The sequence below is a fragment of the Alternaria infectoria genome (assembly GCF_024043175.1).
Source record: "Alternaria infectoria strain BMP 0036 chromosome Unknown scaffold_1, whole genome shotgun sequence".
Lineage (NCBI taxonomy): Eukaryota > Fungi > Ascomycota > Dothideomycetes > Pleosporales > Pleosporaceae > Alternaria > Alternaria infectoria.
Window position 1 is genome coordinate 1,000,858 of NW_026250690.1, and position 23,010 is coordinate 1,023,867.

Genomic DNA, 23,010 nt, shown 5'->3' on the forward strand with positions numbered 1-23,010 from the left:
CCGCCTAGAGACGCACGACGTTTCTCTGCACACGTCCAGCCAGTCACAGCCACATCGCACCTTCACCATGGCCAAGGTACGCCCGCGCGCCCGCCGCCCACTCCCACGCATCCGTCACTGACAGTCCCCGTAGAAAGCCACCAAGACGCTCGCGGCTTCCAATGCCCAGCGCCTCAACCAGACCCTCTACATCACCCTCGCCGTCCACGGCCTCTGGTGGCTCCTGCGTGCCCTCGTCTTCCGCGCCTCACTGTCACGCAAGTCATTGATCGTCTATCTACTCCTCTCGGCTCCGCAACTGCTCATCCAGCTGTACTTCGAGCGCCTCTCGCGCCCCACCCTCGATGCCGATGGCGCCGTCAAGCGACCTGGCGAAGACCTCGATGCCAAGGGCCTGACTGAGTACATGTGGGATGTCGTCTATTGGACATATGGCTGCATTGTTATGGCTGCTATTGTGGGAGACTACGCCTGGCTCCTGTGGATTGTGATCCCCGTCTACAGTGCCTATTCCGCTTACACCACCTACACGGGCATGAGGGGTGGATATCAGGATGCAGCCGGTGTACCCCAGCCGCAAGCAAGCAAGAGACAGGCCAAGATGGAGAAGCGAGGTGGCCAGAAGATGCAGTACCGGTGAAGGCCAGCGTCAGATCATCATGTATTATATATACAGCATTATACATAAATTTAGGCTTCAACCCGCGTAGGGATCTTCGGGATGCCTCGTTTGCGGTCCTGGTGCGGCACACCATACCGCCATCCAGCAGCCGCGGCGCCTCTGCCATCTCTGCCTGCAGCCTCTACGCTGACGTCCTTGAAGACGAAATCCCACCTCCGCTGTGGCACCACTTTCATGGCCCTAAGCTCCTCTTCCTTGCGCTTCTCTTCTTGTCTCTTCTTTGCTTGCTCTTGCTCAAATCGCTGCTCGGCAAGCTTCTTGCGCTCCTCGAACGAAAGTCCAGACTGCAATTCACGCTCAGCCTGCACAAGTTCTGGATGAGGAATGCGTGCGTCGGCCGGCAACAGCGTGTTGTCAAAAGCCTTGCCAGCATCTTCACGCGTGAATTGCCGAGACTCAGCAACAGGCACAAAGAGCTGCTGGCGTGTCGCGGGATGTACCGCGAGGTCGTTGATGGGCTCGTGCGTGATAGGACGTTTGTTCTTGTTCCCAGGAAGCGAGGTATCGATGTGTGGGGTTGTTGGAAGCATGGAAAGAACAGCCTTGGAGTAAGGGAGCGCGAGTGTTTTACCCTGCACACATTGGATTAGCAATTGTAATACAGTGTGTTTCCGTTGTTTCAAAGAACAAGCCGACGACGTTCAGCAAGAGCATGACTTAAGTTTTGTAACCATGTGGATGTCTTAAAGACTAATCGATTTTTAAGAAGCTCATCATGTCGTGTTGTGGGGAAATTGATAAAAATGGGAGAACATACCTGCGCTATCCACTCTTTCTCCATTTGCTTCAGTCGCACAACAGCGCCGACGCGTTCATTGCTGACGCCGAACTCGACACTGGCGAGCGATACTGTCGCCCCATCTTTCTTGACTCTCCGCCAGATTGCTTCCCGGAGGTCTTCGCTCAATACTGGCTGGCTGCGGAACCACTGATTGAGGGGAAAGGGTCGCAAGTCCTCTGCCGTCTCAGGCGGAAGCTTGCTGTCGTCGTCCGCTTCTTTCGGCTTCTTGGTATCCTTCTCCTCAGCTGCACCAGACTGAATGGCAGCATCTAGTGCATCCAGGCTCTCCTGTCCTGCAGGTGTGGCCTTTTCTGTCGTCTCCTCTGCCTTGGCCTCGGCTCCAGCTTGCTCTGCCTCAGTCGAGGCAGCAGCCTTCGCACCCCCATCTCTCCGCCATCCAGGGCCAGCGCGTACCAGGTTACCGTACTTGTCGTAAGCTCCTAGGTAGTTTGTGGAGTCGGGTATAGGTTCCTTGAGCTGTCGACCCGGCCCATTGAGCCACTCATAGAATTTCCGCCGCCGTAATGTGATTTGTGGACATGGTGTCTGTGAGAAATGTCGCGAATGCCGTGATGGGCTCCAGGCGACCTGTGGCCGTGCAGCGAAGCACTGAGTGGCCTGCGATGGGGTGGCCGATGTTGAGAAATTTTGACACCGTAACCGAGGAGGCATTTTGAAGATGTGGGGGGCTACCGCATTGGCGCAGGTATGAATTGGAGATGAAAGGAACAAGAAGGGAAGTCGTGTACACGTAAAGAAGTTTAGTGGTGGGAGTGGTAGGTTGGAATGCAGAGAAATGAGGAGCTCGCAGGAAATTCTAGTGACGCGCTACGTGTACTAGTGTCTTGGCAACAATGAACATCGTGGCCCTCCACGACTCCCTGGTGTACGATACGATCACTGAAATCTACTGACGCTTCTGAACTTGCTAGCAAGACTTTTCAGGTGATAAGAGCGGCGCCGATATCATAAACAACAGGATAGCTTTCGCTAATTAAAGATAGTTACAAAATAAGATGAACCTTGGAATCACCTGCATTATGCCAACCCACATTTACATCAGTATCGTATATAATACGCGTCCACTGCAGACATGGACAAGTCAAGAGCGCTTTCCACGGTGACGTACTGCATCATCGTAACTCGGCGGCGGTTCCTCACTACTGACCCTCTCTGTCTCCATACTTCGACGTCTCCTTTCGTACTGTGGCGCACTTGGTGGCTCTCGACGAGCTTCATCCAGTGCGCGCTGAGCCTCCTCGCGTTTCTTTTCCGTCCTGCTATTCTGCTCTCGAGTTGTGATTGGCGGCGGTGGCGCCGATGATGAAGAGCCATAAATTGCTTCATGCTGCTATAAGAGCCGGTCAGCTGACATCATGATTAACGTTTCAGGATCGGAACATACAGCAATAGCCTTCTTCTCCTTACGCTCGAGTCTTTTCTCGGATATGGTACGTCCCAGCTTCTCGGCACCAAGACCGAGACTGATGGCAAGGAGGCCAGCCTTGGTCATGTCAGTCAGTTGTCGCGTGCAGCTTGTGCACTGTAGGCTTACCATGGTAGGTCGTTCGGAGAAGCTGTAAGTGTTTTGGGCGCTTGTCTGCAGAAGTGCTCGACGTTGTCCACAACAGCCTCGCGCAGGTGGCGAATACAGCGCTTGTTGTTCGAAGTATCTCTGACGGTTCTTTCTGCAACACATGGTGAGAGGAGTTTGAGTTGAGTGTTTGAAGCGTTCAAGTTGTGTTTGTAGTGCTGAACTCTGAGAAGATGATGATTGTTTCATCGTGGTCTTCTGCTTACCTTTATACTATGTCGAATCCTACTACACAGTCTGACGTACGTATCGCAATAATACCCTTTTCTGGATGCCTGCAGTAAGATGCAGCGTTTCAAGTATTGTATTCTCGCTTTCGGTAGTGTCAACACGCCAAACGAGTTGAGCAGATTGATCCGGTGTGGTCGTTATGTATGACTTACGGCCGCAAGACGGTGACGTATGGCAATAGTGGCGTCGTCTACGCAGTGATGATTGGCTACTCAACCTACTATAAGGCATGCCGTTTTAAGCGAATGCGAATTGTTGCTTCAGAGACTACCATTTCTACAACTGAGGTTTAGCGTATCCTAGCCACGATCCGAGAGGTGGGATTCCTAACGGCGTTCACAGTTGGAGCTTGTTCCTACGTTGCAGGTTGCGCGGACCCAGGCAGTCAGGCCAATCGCTGCGATAATCTAGTCGAACGTTAATCAAGGCCTTGGAACGTTCCCCACAACACGCGATACTGGAAGCACTCTTTCTGCCTTGCCTTGCGGCGGCCATTAGACCGAAGCCACAGATTACTTCAACAAATATGTGTGGAATTACATGACAATCGATCGTAAACCATTGATATGTCTCGTGGGGCCATGGATGAGGGGCAGAAGGATAGCGTAGGAAAAAGACGGGTGAGCACACCTATGATTGGACAAAGGCAGTAAAGAAGCATGGTACATGGCCGAAGCAATGGGCGAATGAACGCCTTCCCCCCTCTCACAGGTGCACAAGATGGGTTTCTTCAGACCCTTGGGCAGCGGCGCTGAGCATGTGCCATGGAGGGCGTTGAAGAGGACAGACTGACTGTACTCGACGAAACTTGCTTTTGGCCCGGGGTGTGTACCGGCATGCCGAGTCTAGGCGCAAGGCACAGTGATTGGCAGAAAAGGCCGATGGTGCATGTCTGCCTGATAGACGATGGGACGGATAAGCAGCTTGGACGGGTGACGATGGGTTGGGCTCAGCACACCGGACGTGCAATGTCAGCGTGCCTTGGTTGCTGGCCCGCAGATAGGGGCCCGTGGATGAACGATAGTTCCGTGGATCAAGCGGTGCATCTTGGGGCCGATCTCTCTCGCCCAGGCCGCGACGACGATGGGGGAGAGGCTAAAGTCAGCCCTGGCTATACTCGAGGCCGCTAAGAGCCGGAGGGCCAACAAGACGGCAAGCAGCCCAACGCGACGAGTCTCGCCGTGGGAATCGAGCAGGCTGGTGTAGCGCAGCGCGTCGTCGAGTGGTCGAGATGGGGTACCTGTGTGACGGGCGAATCCAGGACTCGCACAGTAATCAAATTAGCTCCGACGCGCCTTCCCTGGGCGCATCACCAAGTGGGCAGTCGCGCCCCCGTCAACGCTATCCTGAGGGTTTCACTTGCACTTCTGCCGCCTCTCCTCCCCTCCCACAGCCGCCCCATTGCCTGCGCCTGCCCACTGCCTCTGCCTTGAATGATGAAGTGCTAGGCTGCCGCTATCGCCATTCCGCCTCTGCTGCATTGCATCCCCCGCTGGCTGCGATTCCTGCCCTGCCGCCCATTGGCTTGACGCTTGAGTGTGCCAGAGCCTCGACAGCGCGCATCGCCCAGGCCCGCCGCCCGCCCACGCTCACGCCCTCGACCGCCGTGCCCTGCCTGCCACTCCCACTGCCCCCGACACCCACCACCTGCCCAGGACCCGCTGCCGCTGCCGCCGTCGCCAACACCCATCACTGCCGCCATCCTCACCATCGTCGCCATCTTGACCGCCGCCGACGCGCAATTCTTCTGCGCCGCCGCGTCCTTTGTCGCAGCCACACCCGCCGCACCGCCGTCAAGACAAAGGCCGCCATGGCCGCCCGGCCGAGTCCCAGCAGCACAAGCCCCTCGAACCTGTCCAACAGCCCCTTCCCCCACGGCTCTCACGGCTCCCACAGCAGCTCCACCTCGTCGTCGCCGCCCAAGCCCTTTGCATCGCACAACACCATGACGGCCGACGTCTTCGCACCGCACATGTACGCCATGCCGGGAGCCGTCGGAGAGCGCAGGCCCCTCGACAAGAGCCCCGCGAACCACGCGCGCTACTCCATCCTGTTGCGCAAACTCCCGAGCAGCAGCGATCGCGACGCCGTGCGCAACATCCTGCTGTTCGCCAAGGACCTGATCGACTGCGAGATGCTCCCACCGTCCAGACATGCCGACGACAAGGGTTTCGCATCTGCCATTGCGCATTTTCAGACGCTCGACGGCGCAAAAGAAGCGCGTCACCTCCTCGACGGGAAGCGCAATGCAACCAACGATGCGACGCTGGTCGTCGAGCTGACGCAGGACGCATCGCCTGGCGCAATCGGCTCGCGCCGCAACACAGTCGACAGCACGCCGGCGCGACAACCGTCTGGCACAAGCGCCATGACCGGCGCGACAATCAACGCCCGGCAGTCATCGCGATACAACGGCACCTTCCAAAACATGGAGAACATGTCCCCACCCAACGGGACCCCAGGTCTTGGCAACGGAGAGTTCCCGGTCACCAACCTTTTCTCGCCGACATCCCCCGTCAACACCTCCTTCACGAGCCGCAATCTGGGCAAGTCGGTCATCAATGAAGACGCCGACGACGACGATGGCTTGCTTAATGAGTCGATTGGATATGCCACGGGTGGCCCGCCAATGCACTCGAGCATGCAGCGTCGCGCTACCAACCCCCATACCCCTTCCATTCCCATCCAGCGCTTCGGATCTCTTTCTCTAAACACAAACGGCGTGACGAATGCCACGTCCCCGCCTCTATCCAACTTTGCTTCTCCACGTTCTGGATCCAACATGCAATCGCCCGGCCCAGCCTTGTCTGCCTTGTCACCACATAGCATTCCCTCCGCACTGAGCAGCGGACCCAATACAGGCTACCAGCAGTATACGCAGCATTTCGCACGGCCCACTTATCCCCCAGTGAACCCCGCTGATCAGAACCCACCATGCAACACTCTTTACGTGGGCAATCTTCCCATGGACACGTCAGAAGATGAGCTCAAAGCTGTCTTCTCCAAGCAACGTGGGTACAAGCGACTCTGTTTCCGCACCAAGCAGAATGGACCCATGTGTTTTGTCGAATTCGAAGACACATCCTTCGCTACCAAGGCTCTGAACGAGCTCTATGGATACATGCTCCACAACAGCGTCAAGGGCGGCATCCGACTGAGCTTCTCTAAGAATCCCTTGGGCGTACGTAGTGGCCAGAATTCCGGCATGGGTCCGCAGTCTGCCATTGCTCCTTCTACGCCTCTTTCGGGGTTCGGTAGCAGTGCCGCAGGCCCGCCTGGCTTTTCCACGGCTACCGGCCCACCGCCTGGCTTGTCAGTACCTCCGGGCTTGTCCACCACAGTACACTCAAACAACAGCTCTGGCTTTGGCATGTACTCTAATGGTGGTTTTGGCATGGGCCACAACGACATGGCAGGTGCTATGCGCCAGCCTCTTGCATCCAGTGGTGCTGGGAACGGCTTCTCAAGCTATTCCACCTACATGATGGGGCGCTAGAGACACCAACAGACATTTGTTATGCCATTATGAGTCATGATTGAGGAGTTGAGGGTGCTCATCGAGGAGCGTTTGCATGTTCGGTCTTCATTTATTGTTGCCACTATATCCTGTCCTTTCAATCATGGCAAGGTGTTGAGTCGTTTGGGTTGTATTTGGCTTCATTAACGCACGGGCATGGGTACTGGCGCGGGGTGTCCAGGGCTATCATGCCCAGTGGGTGTGGCTCTCTTTGCAGCATACAGCGATGATTCCCCCTTGTGCGATTTGCTTGTTTTATCATTGTACCGGAGTATGGAGAACGGTCCTTCTTTTCGTTGCAATAGTACGCATTGCCTTGGCCTTGCGCCTACCCTCGCCCCTTGTTACCTTGGATCTTCTTGAGGAGCTGGACGTATCTTGGAGTATGGCGAGGAGTTAAAACATGTCCTTTCCCATCACGTGCCAGGAACTGCATGTAAGACTTGTCGCTACTATTATGAATCCCTAAAACGCGTGCATTGCTAGCTCCGTTCTGCCAAGTATTGTAGTGAGGCGTTTATTGAATTGCTATGGTTCGCCGCGGGTTCTTTCCAAGGCATGAACTGCAATTAATTTCGGAGCTCTCTGCACTAGGTAGATTCATCAGTTGGGCTCCGTGGCATGTTGCTGTCACAGCAGGTGCGTTTTCTTCACTGCGCATTTGCTTCGGCGTCAAAACCACGGCATCGTAATTTTCAACAACGTCTAGTTCCATGCTCACATGCAAGATTTATTAGTGAAAATATAGTAACCCGGTATTAATGCATCAAAGTCAATTTGGAAGTTCGAAGCAAGACTTCACGCTGCTGTTTATCGATAGCTATGCAGTGCTGTGCCTAGATACTTGAGCAACAGCAGATCTATCCAACCAGTGTCTCGCCTCTCCTCTATGAAAATGAAGAAGATAACCTCGTCATCCTACCTTGATTTTGGTTGTGAAAGATTTAGCCAGACGCGGAATGTTCAGGAGATGTTGTAGAAGGTCTTCGATTTGTACGAGGGAGGGCCACGATCTAACTGAAGCCCCACGCGCGGAATCGATGCGCATCGCCAAGCGCGGCTGACTGATCGATTGAAAATGCTCCGGTACCACGGACTCCCGTACCCGGCGTACCGTTAGCTACAGATTCCACTTTACGGGCGATCTTCAGGAGTAAAAAAGTTATCATGATCAAGCAGCTTTCTCAGCATTGGCATTAACTCCGGAGTCCCGTTGTTGTGATCACGTCATGCCCACCTTTGCCCCGCGCTCGCTGTTGACAGGTCTGATAACGGGCCTATTCCTCGCCTTGTTATTGCAGCAAGTGGTGCCTGCTTTGAAACTGCCGACCTACCATAGTCACGACGCGTCTGTAACATCTACGCCGCTATACCTATCCGAGTCGATGGCGCAGGTTGTGAGAAATAGCCTCCGCGCCGCTAGGCATCGTGCGTGGGTCGGCGGTGGATACAAAAGCGCATCGTCGCTGCTCTCTCCATCTCCAACATCTGCTCTTCGCATCCATCCAGCCTCTCCAACTACATCACGCACTATGTCTACCCAGAAGTCCTTCTTCGACGCTGTCATTGAGCGTCGCACATACTACCAGCTCAACAAGGAGTCGCCCATCTCCGACAAGCAGATCACTGATATTGCTGAGAAGGCTCTTCTTCATGTCCCTTCATCTTTCAACTCTCAGAGCACCCGTCTCGTCGTTCTTCTGAACAACGACCATGAGAAGTTCTGGGACTTTGTCCTTGAGGTTCGTACTATCCGGAAGACTCCACGCGAGGTGTAAAATGTTGTACTTAATACAGACTAGGTCCTGAAACCCCTCACTCCTGAGGAGCAATTCCCCAAGACTGAACAGAAGATTGGAGGATTCAAGGCGGCTAAGGGAACAGTAAGTGCATGTATCGTATCATCAGACACCATCTAACAAGATACCCTCAGATTCTCTGTTATGAAGACCCCGAGCCAGTCGAGGGTCTCCGCAAGGCCTTCCGTAAGTAATCTCAATCATTCATCTAGCCCATGCTCACATCCATCGTAGCTCTCTATGCCCATCACTTTGGCGACTGGTCTGAACACACGAACGCCATGCACCAGTACGCTCTCTGGGTCGCCTTGGAAGCCGAGGGCCTTGGTGCCAACCTTCAACACTACAACCCCATCATCGACCAAAAGGCTGCTCAGGAATGGAGCATTCCCCTAGAGTGGAAGCTTAGGGGTCAGCTGGTCTTCGGTGGACGCGCAGGCGAGCCCGGCGAGAAGAAGTTCCAAGAAGTGCAAGGCAAGAGACTGTTTGTGCACGGAGCGAAGGAGTAGATGCGAGTACTGAGTACGGGAACGCAATAGAAACAAAACTCATTGGATTTCACCTATCATAAGACGCCAACGATGTTCAGTAAATCACTTGCTTTCCAACACTATCTTCCGGTTGATCCCAAAATGCTTGTCTAGGAACAAAAAGCTTCTCTGGGCTAACAAAGGCCAGGCTCCAATACTAGCCGACAACCCGCCATCTGCTGGCTCCGCCGGAGTCCAGAGTTCCTTATTTCCTTCCGGCACCTTGGTGAGTAGCTTGTGGATTTTGACTGCCCCACTTTCTGCGGAAGAGTACATCTCGGCACCCCCACCCGGTCCCGTAAGAAGCACAGGACACGTGACCCTGTTCAGGATCTTTCCATCTTTCTTGGTGTCCAAAGAGAAGTCCTCGAGGCGTCGCAGCATCATACCGGGCGAATCAACACCCATGCTACTCACACCTAGGCCTAACTCCCACCGTATCTGGAAACTCCACCAGCTCTGCAGACTCGCGATCAAGTTGAACATTTCCTTGGTGACCCAACCGCCCTTCCATAGGCTGACGAAGGATTGCGGCACTCGTGTCATCGCAAGATCGAACATGCTGAAGAACGGATCAATGGACACGCATGCCTTGACACGGGCGTCGGTAGCTGCGCGCAGAGCAAAGTAGCCCCCAGTGACAGCGCCCGCAACAGCAATCCTATCCAGATCCAACTGCAACTCCAGCTGCGATCGAGCCAAATCCTCAAGGAACCCCAACACCTTGTCTGCGACGACCTCAAAGTCAGGCCGAAGAGGAACCCCCGACTTCTTCAACAGCAAGCCCTGCCCCGGGCCCTCTAGTAGAAGCACAGCATAGCCCAGCTGCGGGCCCGAGTAACCGAACAGGAAATGCAGCTCTTCTTTCGTAGAATCAGCACCGCTGAAGTAGAGCAGAAGTGGTGTTTTGCCCGGCAGTCTCGCCTCTGGAGGAGGAAGGTACAAGTACGCCGGCATGTTGACACCCTTCTCATATGGAACATCCACCAACCTAACCTCCCCCTCCATGAACGCCGTCGCTCTCACAAAAGCCTCAACCGACCTCTTCGACAACGGCACAACCCTCGCATCATCGTTGAGAAACAGGTACGAAGCCGCGCGGAAATAGTTCGACGCGCGCAGGTACCCGTTCTTCGCCATGGCGCTTAGCCCGTTCTTAGCAGCATTCTCTGCGATTGCTTCAGCCCGCTCTCCTTGTTCTTTCCACGCCGCGTGCCAGGATTCTGGGTCGTTCTTCTTGATCTTGCTGGCTGCGGTTAGGAACTCGGCTGTGTCGCAGCCGCCCGCTGAGGTGCTGCCGAGGAGGCGGGTCAGCTCAAAGTCGAGGATGGGGTCGTTGAAGAATTTGAACATGGTAGGTTTTGCGCGGGATTGATGCGCGCTGTTTTGAGGTTTGCTCTGTTGGTACTGTGGACCTGTGTGATACTAGCAGATGATGAATTTGGTCGCTTCTCTGTTTGACAAACTGAAGCGCCCTGTCGAAGTATCCGCAGGTACTTTTTTTTCGCAACGATTTGGTGGGCATCGAACTGCCTCGGTGCCTCAGCTCCACACCCGATTGATTTCGATATTTTTTGCAAGTTCCGATTCGGTGCTGACACGCCACTACTGAGTTCGTTGTGTTGCCTGTCGTGCATTGCCGAATTCGGGACTTTTGCAAACGGCACTTTACATGTCCGGACAGTCCATTCACGCAGCTGACATGTGCAACACGTCGACGAAGTTTCGGTATCATCTCTAATCTCTTCATTTTTGGTTCTTATTGCCATTCTCTTCATTCCACCGCCCCAGTCGAATCGAGCGAGCCAGCTAGATACGTAAGCTGCCTACCTAGGTACGCAACTTACAACCTACACCACGCATGCCCATACCTAGATTCACTCACTATCCAAACCAAGATGGCTGCCCCTCCAGAGGTCACGATGCACGACTTCACAGGTTCCTGGTTACTAGTAAGTCAACCCAGACACCCTCCAAGTCGCCTCGCCCAAACCATCCAACATCCACTAACAACCCCAGAACAAAACCCTATCCGACTCGTTCGACTCCGCCTTCGTCCTCCAAGGCATCCCCTGGATAATCCGCAAAGTCATCAGCCTCGCGACCCTTACCATGAAAATCGCCCACTCAGTTGACGAATCCGGCGTGCCAACCGTAATCTTCACGCAAGCTGCCTCCGTCGCCATCGCCGGTCTGAGCGAAGAGATAGAAACGCGGTGGTTAGACGGACGAGAACAACTTCACTCATCATCTCTGTTCGGCACGTCTTCCGCTCGAACTCGCATGATCTGTTTTGATACTGCTACTGGGCATGACGGCAAGCCGTTGGATGCGTTGTTGACGAAGGACTTTCTGCGGGAGGGAAAAGAGGGTGAGGAGGAGTTTTTGTTTGATCTTGTTGTGCATCAGACTAGGGGCTGGGTTATGGAACAGATTTGGGGGTTTGGTATGCTGAATGGGGAGAGAAGGCTGCTGAGGAAAATGGGGTTGAAGAAAGGAGGGGAGGCGGTTTATGTCACGGCTTGGTATGATTGGAAGGGGAGAGATGATGGTAATTGAAGGGCTCTGTTGCCTTCACCCAGTCGCAAGTATGTAAATACTCGAAGGCGTTACTCTGTACTTCTTGACTATCGAGGTATTTGTTACTGTGCGACCCAAATGCGACGAATGTGCGACCAAAAGGTCTCAATATGTCTTTCTCCTAAATTATGTTCGTCACTTCAGACCACTGCTGCTCATCATGTAGGAGGTCGCTACAGGAAGGGCCGTCATGCTGCCGAGATACGTCATCATGACGTGCTATCGTCGCTAGTGCCCGGTTTTGGCAGATGTTGAAATAGGGGATAGCAAAGTTGCATTGAAGTACTACTACACTGCATACGGTATATACCCAACCACCGTATCTAGCATCGCACGATCAATTTCTCCAAGCCTACTGCAATGATTTATTCATGGCCAGTCATCATGTCTCCCAGCTCCCTCACCACGGTGACCAAGCCCTGACAAAGTCAACAGCATAGTCCTTCTTAGTCCCCAAGAAACCCACGCCGTACAAAAGCCAAACAACCCACTGAGGAATATATAGCGGAAACTTCGCCTGCTCCGTCAACCCGCGCCCTTCATATTGAGGCCCGCCAACCTCACCGCCAACCACACGGTCCGCAAAGTCACTCATACCAAGGCCTTCACCGATTCCCAACTCAAACCACATCAGCATGTGCTGGGTCTCGAACCGCCACTTCTTGTCTCGAGCCGGCGACACAAACTCGAAGACACCGCCGGTGTTGTTGTCGTGATACGATCCACCGCATTCACCACCGCTGTTATACGCGTCGAGGAAATAGTCCTCGGTCTCGGAGACGTCTCCAACGCGCGTACCTACAAGAAGCTCGTCGTTGTAGAAGAGAACGGCGGAGGTGAACTTCTTGCCCAGGTCTTCGCCCACGCGTGATACCACGTGCCAGTAGGCGATGGTGTAGGGGCCTGCCCAGAGACGTAAAGCTACCCAGCTCTCCGTTAACGGAAGCCAACCGTCTTTGGCCCAGAGACGGGTTGAGCCGCCTCTACCGCTGAATGATAGCTTCTGTCCCGATCCTAGAACACTGTCCATGACTACCTTTCCACCGGCGACAGGCTGGCTGTAGTAGAGGTCGGGTGAGAGTAGCGCGGCATCTGCTGCATTCTCGCCCTCTGAACCTGGTGTCGAGCCGTCTGCGTGAACGGGTGGTGTGGTGGCTGATAGCTTGTATGTGCCGCGTATGGTCGGCGAGTCGAAGACGAGCTTGGAATATTTGAGGTTCTTGGTGGTATAGAATGAGTACGATTTACCCGTACTATTCCAGATACCGTAGGTATAGCCAGGACAGTCCAGTATGGTAGATTCTTCGAGGTACTCGAGCATCTTGTGGTGCTTGCCGTCCCCAGTGTTGGCGAAAAAGTCCACTCGCAGGTTGCCTCTGCCGAAGTAATGCATGGAATAGTCGCGTGAAAACATTATCGCCAAGAGGGAAACGCCCGTGTGGGACATGCCATCGAATTCCCATTGCTCCCAGTTGGTCTTATTGATGAGTGGGCTGATTTTGATCGAGTTGATGGGGTCAGATGGAGATGAGGAAAAGCTGTTGGGACCGTCGAGCACTTCGAAAGCTGTGCTCCTGCTAATGGTACAGGATTCGTCGTCCCATTTTGGGTTCAGGTCGTCATCAACGGGAAATTCCGAGGAACCTAGAGGTAGCTGATGCAGGTTTGCGGCGGTAAAGAGTGAGAAGAACGACGCAAGGATGAGGGTCGTGGACAGGATGCCGCCAAACATCTTCGACATAGTACTGGGGTTGAGCTGGTACCTAATCACGGCAGTAAATTGGCTGAGATGACGGACTTCGCTCACCTGTTACCTGCATTATACGGGTCGAGCACACATTCTAGGTGTCGCGCTTTCTGACAAGCACTGCAAAAGTCCCGAGAACTCATGATATGCACTTCGCTAGCTCTGGAAAGTCCCGACCCTGCTCGTTCAACGTCCGAACTTCCGAAGAGCGCCAATAGCTACCACTCTAGAGTATTTCCCGCCTGGGCCGAGAGAAATGTAGTAAGCTTACTATCAAAGTGAAAAGCAGTGACCTGCATCTTGGACACGCCATGAACTAAAGTGACTCGGCATACTGGGACTGCATTTCTCTACAGAGTACCAGACAATGGCAACATCAATTCTCCCAGCGCTACCCCCATTGCGGCAGGCTGTCGTGCAGTCGGCCACGACGGCTGGATCTTTCGACCTCCGCACTGACCTGCCCATGCCAACCATGTCAACTGACCATGTCCTCATCAAGGTGAGCGCAGTGGCAGTTAACCACTGGTAAGCCGCGGCTGTGCGCAGTGCATGTGGGACATATACTGACTTCGTACGTTTACCTCTGTAGCGATTACAAAATGCCAGCACGAATACATTGTCCCGATACGGTCGACGGCTGCGACTTCTCAGGCGCGGTCGTGCGCGTTGGCGACGCTGTTGCCAGTACCCCTGGGGGTCTGAAAATTGGCGACCGTGTTGCTGGCGCTCAGATGGCCTCTCAGGCTCGACGACCCTGGTCGGGTGCCTTCACTGACTACATCGCGGAGAAGCCTGACAACCTGTGGCGTGTTCCCGACCACTTCTCTTGGGAGCAGGCGGCTTCGATAGGGTGCGCTGTGGCCAGTAGCGTGGGAATGGCGCTCTGGTGGGAGATGAAGCTGCCTGGAACGCCCGAAGGACCGACGAAAGACCCCAAATTCGTTCTCGTCTATGGCGGATCTACGGCCAGTGGAACCTTTGCCATGCAGCTGTTGAAGATGTGAGTGACCCATCGTTTCCCTTTCACTGCGAAGCGTAGTGAGCGTATAATGATTGATCTAACGTATTCGCAGGTCGGGCTATCGAGTCATCACGACCTGCTCTCCCAAGAATTTCAAGCTTGTGGAAGAGTATGGAGCCGAGAAGGCTTTCGATTACCATTCGCCAACATGTGGGGAAGATATACGAGCCTACACCAAGAATTCGTTGGAATATGCACTAGATATCATTACCGAAGCGAGGTCTATCCGCCAGTGCTACGCAGCCATTGGACGTGGTGGTGGTAGATACATCGGATTTGAGCTCTTGCCGGATGATCTTATGGCCACAATGAGGAAGGCCGTCAAGCCATCTTGGGTCATGGGCTTGGAGGTGGCCGGATTGGAGTTGGAGTTGCCAGGAGGGTACTATCGCAAGGCAAACCCCGAACTGCATGATTGGCTTCATGGGTGGATCAAGCGCTTCGCCGCGTTGCTTGAGTCGAAAAGATTGAAACCACATCCTATGCAGGTCAATCCGGGCGGATTAGCAAAGGTGATTGATGGACTGGGAGTCTTGCAGCGAAAGGAAGTCTCAGCGCAGAAGCTAGTGTATCCTCTGTATGAAAATTAGACGGAAGTAAAAGTAGCCATAGGCCAGTACGACTCGGTCTAGTCATCAAGAAACGACATTGACTCCTTGATACTAGCTCGAATCGACTCTACGTACGACTTGCTACCATGCAGTGATTTGACATCCTCCTGTGCCATAACGGCCCAAAACAATCGGAGTCGGGATGGACTGGAAAATATTCCCGAGGCGCCCGCACTAGATGAGAAGGCTGCCTCGCCCGAGAGGCAGTACTCGGCTGGAATGCCCATGCGACACTCTAGTGTCTGCACCTGGCACTGAATAGCGTCCAAGATGCCTGTGGCATACGCCTTGAGGGGCATGTCTTGAAGTGCGGAGACACCACCAATGCGGAGTACTGATTTGACTTTGATGGATCTATACGATTCCGGCGACACGTGGCAGAGGTATTTGTGTATGCGCTGGAATAGCGAGTCGAAGAGCCTCATCAACGCAAGATAACTTGACAGGACTAGAAGCAGAGTTTCCGTGTTGAGTGTATCCTCGGTCTGCGTGTACAATTGGACAGTCGGTGTCAGGCTCTGAATTATCCCGGTGAACTCTTTGGTGCATGTCAGAAGTAGAGCTGCTGGATTTTCGACATCTCCCCCCACGGCATCATCTTTGCAACGCTGTTGGACTTTGGCGGCGTTTGAATAGTATGCGTCAATAGTCGTAATGCGGTGGTCTATTTCCTCACGGAACATTACTAGAGAGCTTGCCGGACTGGAAATCTGTGGTAGTGGTGTTGGCGGCATAATCTCCTCCCCAAAATTGAGGAGCGGGTCGATATTCACATCGAGAGTGGTGTTAGAGGTCGCGCCCATGTCGAGCATCATGTCGAATTCGTCGTCTGCACCTGGGAATCCCTGAAGTTGTGATGGAGCGCCAAGCTGATCTGCTAGGTAGACGCCGTCCTCACCCGACGCGGGACTTTGATCCATTGAAGATGAATAGGAGTCGAAGAAGGCGGAAATATCGCCCGTCACACCCCAGAAATCTGGTAATGGCTCATGCGCGGCTGGGCCTCTTGGCGAAGGGAGGTGCTCGGCAGGATCGTTTGCTTTTGTAGGCGCGGGCTGCTTCGACATCCCGGCTGTATGGGCGTTGTCGTGGTTGGCGTCCTGTGACTTCGACGTGCGATGGGCTCGGGGCGAGGCAACGGCGTGACGCTGCTTGGGCGGTCTTCCCGGATGACCAGCAGCGCCTGTTACGCATTGCGCGCCCATGTAGCAGCAGCGCGCGCACGCCGCCGTGCTATCTTGAGCGCGGAGGCATCGAACTCGCTTTGCCCTGCACTGGTCACCTAAAGATGGATGTACGAAGTCAGTGTTTGTCTCACATGCAGTTCGTACATCGGCAATTACTCACACGCGGAGCGCCGGACTGCGGACTTGTGCATACCTATAGTTGGTGTCGTGTTTGGACAGACGCGGAAATGGGAACCTTGGAATGGAAAGCAACCGAGCTAAAGGATAGATGTTCGCATGATTTGATCAGGATAGGCTGACTGTTGTTGCGCGGGTTAGTCACGTGGTAAACCCCCCGAGGAGGGTTTGAGATTAGCCAATCGGCAAGCGTCGCCCCACTTTAAACCGGGGCCTTGTTGAGGTGCGTGTGAAGGAGCGTAGCCGCCGGTTTCTGAAATTCACGGTCGAACGCTGGTGAATTCATCTCGTGTACTTTGGTTTCAGACTCTGATTTTATGTACATGAGCTAGCAGTTGTTACTAATACACCTGCATCATTGAGCTACCTAGGTATTGAACCAAACGTTCATTCCGCTGGGAAACTCTATGTATGTGTGGCTTCCATCCCCTCTTGACATTTAGGCGATGGATAGAACTACAATCCTGGAATCTCATCCTTTGCTGTACCTTTCGCTTCCTCCTCCATAGGCTTGTCTTTACTCTCTGTCATGCCAAATTCGGTGTCGTTTTCGCTCCTGAGCGGTACCTGCTTCAGCAGAGCAGCAGCAATAAGACCCACTCCACCAAAGGCAATGGCGACCTGCCAGGATCGCTGAAGCGCGGTGCTCTGTACGGAGATCACTTGCGCACGCGTCTGAGCGGATAGCGTGTCAAGGAAATCGACTTCAGCTGCGCCATACGCACCACCCGTCATGAAAAGAGCCGCTACCGTTGTGTCGCTGATAGTCCCCGAGCGAGCCAGCTGTGCAGCTCGGTTGGTGTAGACGGTACCGGCGATGGCCACGCCCCACAAGACGCCGAAGCTTCGCATGAAGCCCCAAGTGGCCGTCGCTACTGCGGTATCCTTGTCGGTTAGAGAGGCTAGCAACGCGGGAAGCATAGCCCCCATGCCGAAGCCCGCACCAAAGGACTCAAGCACCTGAAAGCCCACCCACGCACCTGCACTCGACGTCTCATCCAGGAGTGTGAACACGCCAAATCCGGCGACAATCAAGGCGAAGGCAGTGACAAGAATGGGCTTGTAGCGGCCGAACTTGCTAAGTAGAAGCCCGCCGATGATCGCACCTGGGAGAAGTGCGAGGATGGTGGGGAGAAGGTATATGCCGGCGTTGTATGCATCTACTGCGAGAACGCCTTGGAAATATACCGGGAGGAAGTAAAGTGTCCACATAGTGACCATGCCGTGGAGAAAGGCGAGTAGGAAGACGATGAGGCTCATAGAGTTCCCAAAGAGCCGGAGCGGCATGATGGGGTTTGGCGTGAGGCGGGCATTGCCTTCGAGTGCGATGAAGCCTCCCAACGTTGCCAAACCAACCAACAGCGGTACGAGGACTTGGTAAGAGGACCATGAATATCTTCCTCCTGCCCAGCCAATGGCAACTAACACTGGAGCGCAGCCGCTAACGAAAAGCGCGTTGCCCAGCCAGTCGAGGCTCGAAGCCTTGGTGGCCCAAGTCTGGGATTTATCGTATTTGACGTTCAAAAAGAGGAACAACAACATGACTGCAGCACCGCCAATTGGAAGAGCCATGTAAAAAGCCCAGCGCCAGGTGCTGTAGCTCACGAGCAATCCGCCGAAGAAAGGACCAAGAGCAGCTCCGAGACCGACCATGCCAAACACGGCGCCCATGTAGGTACCTCTCTCGCGAAGTGGTACCAAGTCACAGATGATGATCTCGCAGAGGACGGCGACTCCTGCTGCTCCAATACCCTGTACTGCTCGGCCGCCGATCATTTGGGATATGTTGGTTGCACTATGCATTCATCTCCTCATTAGCAAAGACTTCGAGCTTGACGAGAAAAGCCAGATCGCGATTCAAGCGCCAGCGGAGTGACAACTTACCCGCCACAAACACCGCTCCCTATCATGAAGACGACCGCGGATATGATCATGGGCCATCGGCGACCGAACACATTAGCGAGCTGTCCATACATGGGCATCAGAGAAGTCCTACACAAATTAGTTCCCGCGTCCATCGCTCGAGTGTGAGCCTTTTGTTCCAAAGAGCCTTACATAGTCAAGAAGTATGCATTAGAGACCCAGATGAACTCTTCGCCCCCACCCAGATCGGCGACGAGCGATGGCATAACCGTCGAAGTGACTGTGGCCTCCAGAGCCGTGAGAAGACTCACTAGCGAGAGTACAACCATGATAGCCCAGAACCTTGGACCTTTCTGGAACTTTGACGGGTTCTTCTCCGTTGTTGGATCCTGTGCATCGACCGAAGCTTGTTTTGACTCCGGGTTCCGGACGGCTGGGTCTTGCTGTGTCATCTTGCACAGCCAGGATGACAGCTTTGAGTAGCGTTGTGACCTGTCGGGCGATAGGTAGACCGTGTGGCTGGTACCAGGGCTGTAGTACAATGACGCGTGAGCAACGGGCGGTGTTGAAACCTTGGTATAGTAAGTTGATGGAGCGTCTGGGAATAGTTGCACCTTCGGTTACATGGGAGAAGCTGTGTGTGCCTACGTATTCAATGGTGCATGAAGTCTGGTAACCACCGCGGAGGGTTTCGTTGGATGGGCATGATCGGCCTCGCAGGGTTTTGCGATCCTCCGCGGTTGATACGATGAACGTGGAAGTGATTCGACTCGGTCGACAGGCTTCCTGCAGGTGGCCTGACCTTTACGGCGTTCAAGTGTGAATAAGCCCCCAAACGCATGTTGGTAGATACCTCACTTCCTTTCACCGGTGTATACATTCCGTACCTTGATTAGGTTAGCGTGCCGGCGTTTTTGCCGGCGCGGGTAATATCAAGCCACATCTTCAGCCACAGATGGTCACCGCGCAACGTTTCCGGTAAGCATACTACATTCGCGTGTCTCATATACATATTGACTCTACCAAACCCAACAAGTATATGACGCGATTAGATGACGAGAGCTGCGAGTAAGACGAAAATAGGATAAAGTCGTCCTCAGGTCGTAGCGGAGAAATCCTTCCCCATGTGAGAGACGTCCTGGTGTAACTTCGCAATAAGATCCCCACCCAGCCTACGGGTGGCTCCTGCGGGTGGCCCAACGGCCCGCCGCCGTATCCCGCGTTTTGGGGTCGCACTGTCACGCCTTCGTTTAATGTACCAACGATTTACCATGCATGCTGCTCGGCGACCTTGAATCCTTTACGGCAAGTCCCATTACATCCCGTCAATTGGACGAGGAGCCAAAGGGATGCCCTTAGGGACATTGGCTTTTTCTTCCATCCACTAACACATCGCAATTATGCCACAACTGCACACCTCAGCTAGCATTCTGATCCTTCACATTCCGCAACGCTCGGGAGAGCAGGTTTCTTGATTGAGTGGTTGCTGTGTCTGCACCACCAACTCTCCGCCGAGCAGCAGTACGCCGCTCTGGGCACTGCGATAAGCACCTGGTCTGCGGGACAGGACAACAATAGCGTCAATCCTATCAGCCTTCTCGTGTCATACAAGGTTTTCTGCTGTACACCATTAACCTCACGTAAGACGGTCATAGCACTATCGCAAGCTTGCCGAGAAGTCTCACTTACTCCTGTAGCTGAAGACTAGCCTTGGTTTATACATTGGGGAGGCACGGCATATAGTTCGCACTATCACCATCGTTCGTCCTTACCTGTCTAGGTGTTACCAACCTAGCATGTCCTCGCATGGTTTACACGCTGGCCTTTCTTTGTTCCCAACATGTCACGCCTAGATTCTTCCAGCTGCTTCTCGGGTTGCAAGTCAGGGTCTCTAGTGGAGAACCCGAGAAAAGAAAAGTCCCAACAGCTGGCTTGTGACAGGTGTCGAGGCCAAAAGCTCCGATGCATACGGAGCTCGAACTCTAAGACCCCTTGCGAGAGGTGTCAGAAAGCTGGTGCAACATGTATCATCGATACCGGGGTACGTATGGGAAGACCGAGACGGGCAGACAAGGAGCAGCCTCGAGAGAACAGCGGCAGTGCTCACCACCCATCCCAAACTACACGATCATCACCTCCTCCCGAAGCTGAATCTCAAACGAGAACCGCTGTCGACTTTACCATGGATACCGATGCCTGGCTAGTACATGATCTCGACGACACACCGGTTGACCCAACGCTTCAAAGTGTTACGGTTCAGTATCTTGACCCCTTCGATTTTGCACTGCCTGGAGAAGGTACGCTCGACGACGAATCGGTAAACCTACCGACCGAACACTTTCTCATTCCAAATATGGATCTCTCCGCGGACCATTCTATTCCAGCTCGCACCGAATACGAACAAGCAGCAATCGGTTTCACCGAGCCACTCAACGGACGCAGTCGCTATTCACCGATGCGCCAAGAGATAATGCAAGAGTTGTCAGATTTGAACATGCAGCTGTCCCGACAGTTGGGCGCGGCAACCTCTACAGGAACTGGTTTTACGAACAATGGCTCGGCTTTGGGTCTGACGGCTTTGGCTACACCACCGGAGGAGAACCGAACGCTCTGTGATACTGTCGTCTTTATGATGCAAAGCCTCCAAACCTACCACCGGCTGCTCGTGGATATCGTCAGACCCAATCACTCCGCTACGTTCGGCTCACACGAAAACCTCAAGTTTAGCACTGTGACCAGCAGCTGCCTAAGCCCGGTCGAAGAGTTGGACATTGATGACTCAAGAAGCCGCATATCTGAGACGACAGGCCGATCGCCAGTGAAAAGGCGTCGAACAGATAGCAGCGTCGACTTCACTGTAGCGCACGAATCGTCTCACAGTACTAGTGTTGACATGCCTACGAGTCTTCTGCTACTGTCTTGTCACACAAATCTCCTACACCTCTGTCGAAATACCTTTGCCGCCATTCGAGCAGGGTTGTTCGCCACACGTCGCCAAATCAATCTTTTCACGATCTCATTCCTCAACATAATGGATGTCTCCCTACCGCCCGATCCGGATCTGCAAATAATTGTCCTCATTCAAGCTGTGGTGAGAATGGTGGATAAAATTGGCCGTTTACTGGGCTACCCGAACGAATGCGAGGCCGGCTCAAGCGGTAATAGATGCGAGAGCGATACTCGCAGCAGTGTCATCCCGCGGCACCTCCTTGAACTGATGCTGAAAAGCGAAGGATGCGGAAATGGCTCGGCAGATAGAGCCGGGACTAAAGCGCTGAAGGAGGAGATCCGAGGATTACATGAGCTCGTTTACAAGCCAGTATGAAGGATATCGATGTGTGACAAAATCGAGCGGCATTTTTAGCAGGTAGACTTTCATACACACCGTCAATAAGATTATAGACGTACCACAAATTTTAGGAGAGTTGACTGTTCAACTTATTCGGGGCCGAGCCCGAGAAGGATACACTTAGGATACTCTAATGCGCTTTTGGGTGTCCTAAATCATGAGTAAGCATACCACATACCCGTGGGAACGGTACTGTCCAAATCTATGGGGTAATCCGAGCCGAGTAAGCTTCGGTGAATTCGCCTGGGACATGATTGCCGAGTGGCGTGATTTTGACGCGCTGTCAGACGGTCAGACGTGCCCATGTATTCGGGACTTTCCAATCTTCCCACATCATACGTTCCAGCTCAGTTTGGAAGCAAAGGGACTGATGCAATCACAGGGATAAATCGCGTGCAAGAAGGAGACCTCTCAGCTGTCAGTTCCAGAGCTTCGCAAATTCCAAATATTGCTTGATCCGAAAGCACGGGAATCAGCTTTTGGCCTCTGTCAACTTTACATTCTTACCTGCCTATCGATCGGACCAGCCATGTCACTCGTCGAGATCTCTCTGCCGCTTCTTCGCCTCAGTCCGGCGCTCGTGTCCTCTATGACCCTCATGTTCGCCCTCGACGAGCACCTGATTTTTGGGACCTGGGTGCAGGGTCCCATCCGCCCACTGGCAAACTCTAACCTTCCTGCCTGGTGGACCAGGGGCGGTCTTCGATGGCAGTGGGTCCTTATCATCTTCTACCCTGTCAACTACCTTCTCGGCATTCTCAACCTGCTTATACCCGAGCATCAATATGGCTCGACAACGTGGTATGCATGGGGACTATTCTTCAGCTTAGCCCACATGCTATTTGCGCCAACGGCTCTGCAGCGCATCGCGGCTATCGAGAAGAACGTTCCAAAGGGCAATGTTGTCATCTCCATGGAATCTTGGCTTCGGATGAATTGGATTAGGGCGTGGACTACGGATCTACCGGCTTGGGTGTGCTTCATCGTTGCTGCGCTCAAGGCGCTGTGACAGTTTGTAGTGAGCAGGTTGGAAACGACAATGTGGATGACGGCGTCGATAGAGTGGGAATGAGAAGGCGAAGTGGGGACGGTAGATTGCAATATTGAATGTCGCAATATGTGACCACAGCGGGTGTGAAATAATGATCGAGGACTAGCCCCCATTCTTGACAGAATTGTTGAGCGTGCGATGTGCTGACGATGCGAGGTCTGTACGAAGTGACTCCACACGTCCACGTTCATGATAGGGGTGAAGCTTTGGCCGTCTACGCGCGGGCCCACTCCTTAGCCTCACGCTAGCGGACCGGTCTCCCGGAGGCTCTTTGGTTGGATGACTTC

At 53.8% G+C, this 23,010-nt stretch overlaps 10 protein-coding genes across 10 annotated transcripts; 4 read left to right on the forward strand and 6 right to left on the reverse strand.

Annotated features, from left to right (window-relative positions):
- Positions 1-67: 67 nt before the first annotated feature.
- J4E92_000379 (uncharacterized protein) lies at positions 68-640 on the forward strand (the record flags this gene model as incomplete). Its single annotated transcript, XM_051491796.1, has 2 exons — positions 68-76; positions 134-640. 2 exons carry the CDS (start codon positions 68-70, stop codon positions 638-640), a joined length of 516 nt encoding a protein of 171 aa, XP_051357308.1.
- Positions 641-690: 50 nt separating this feature from the next.
- Positions 691-2,135, reverse strand: J4E92_000380 (uncharacterized protein; the record flags this gene model as incomplete). The annotated part of the gene is made up of 2 exons (XM_051491797.1): positions 691-1,254; positions 1,440-2,135. 2 exons carry the CDS (start codon positions 2,133-2,135, stop codon positions 691-693), a joined length of 1,260 nt encoding a protein of 419 aa, XP_051357309.1.
- A 430-nt stretch (positions 2,136-2,565) lies between these two features.
- J4E92_000381 (uncharacterized protein) lies at positions 2,566-2,976 on the reverse strand (the record flags this gene model as incomplete). The annotated part of the gene is made up of 2 exons (XM_051491798.1): positions 2,566-2,814; positions 2,869-2,976. The coding sequence occupies 2 exons, from the start codon at positions 2,974-2,976 to the stop codon at positions 2,566-2,568; spliced, it is 357 nt and encodes a 118-aa protein (XP_051357310.1).
- Positions 2,977-5,098: 2,122 nt separating this feature from the next.
- On the forward strand, positions 5,099-6,784 carry J4E92_000382 (uncharacterized protein; the record flags this gene model as incomplete). Its single annotated transcript, XM_051491799.1, has 1 exon — positions 5,099-6,784. The coding sequence occupies one exon, from the start codon at positions 5,099-5,101 to the stop codon at positions 6,782-6,784; it is 1,686 nt and encodes a 561-aa protein (XP_051357311.1).
- Positions 6,785-8,337: 1,553 nt separating this feature from the next.
- Positions 8,338-9,113, forward strand: J4E92_000383 (uncharacterized protein; the record flags this gene model as incomplete). Its single annotated transcript, XM_051491800.1, has 4 exons — positions 8,338-8,547; positions 8,608-8,688; positions 8,739-8,790; positions 8,839-9,113. 4 exons carry the CDS (start codon positions 8,338-8,340, stop codon positions 9,111-9,113), a joined length of 618 nt encoding a protein of 205 aa, XP_051357312.1.
- Positions 9,114-9,197: 84 nt separating this feature from the next.
- On the reverse strand, positions 9,198-10,823 carry J4E92_000384 (uncharacterized protein; the record flags this gene model as incomplete). The annotated part of the gene is made up of 2 exons (XM_051491801.1): positions 9,198-10,549; positions 10,817-10,823. 2 exons carry the CDS (start codon positions 10,821-10,823, stop codon positions 9,198-9,200), a joined length of 1,359 nt encoding a protein of 452 aa, XP_051357313.1.
- A 1,291-nt stretch (positions 10,824-12,114) lies between these two features.
- On the reverse strand, positions 12,115-13,455 carry J4E92_000385 (uncharacterized protein; the record flags this gene model as incomplete). Its single annotated transcript, XM_051491802.1, has 1 exon — positions 12,115-13,455. The coding sequence occupies one exon, from the start codon at positions 13,453-13,455 to the stop codon at positions 12,115-12,117; it is 1,341 nt and encodes a 446-aa protein (XP_051357314.1).
- Positions 13,456-13,828: 373 nt separating this feature from the next.
- On the forward strand, positions 13,829-15,075 carry J4E92_000386 (putative secondary metabolism biosynthetic enzyme; the record flags this gene model as incomplete). The annotated part of the gene is made up of 3 exons (XM_051491803.1): positions 13,829-13,989; positions 14,054-14,464; positions 14,538-15,075. 3 exons carry the CDS (start codon positions 13,829-13,831, stop codon positions 15,073-15,075), a joined length of 1,110 nt encoding a protein of 369 aa, XP_051357315.1.
- Positions 15,076-15,113: 38 nt separating this feature from the next.
- On the reverse strand, positions 15,114-16,301 carry J4E92_000387 (uncharacterized protein; the record flags this gene model as incomplete). The annotated part of the gene is made up of 1 exon (XM_051491804.1): positions 15,114-16,301. One exon carries the CDS (start codon positions 16,299-16,301, stop codon positions 15,114-15,116), a length of 1,188 nt encoding a protein of 395 aa, XP_051357316.1.
- A 615-nt stretch (positions 16,302-16,916) lies between these two features.
- Positions 16,917-18,236, reverse strand: J4E92_000388 (uncharacterized protein; the record flags this gene model as incomplete). The annotated part of the gene is made up of 1 exon (XM_051491805.1): positions 16,917-18,236. One exon carries the CDS (start codon positions 18,234-18,236, stop codon positions 16,917-16,919), a length of 1,320 nt encoding a protein of 439 aa, XP_051357317.1.
- Positions 18,237-23,010: the final 4,774 nt, after the last annotated feature.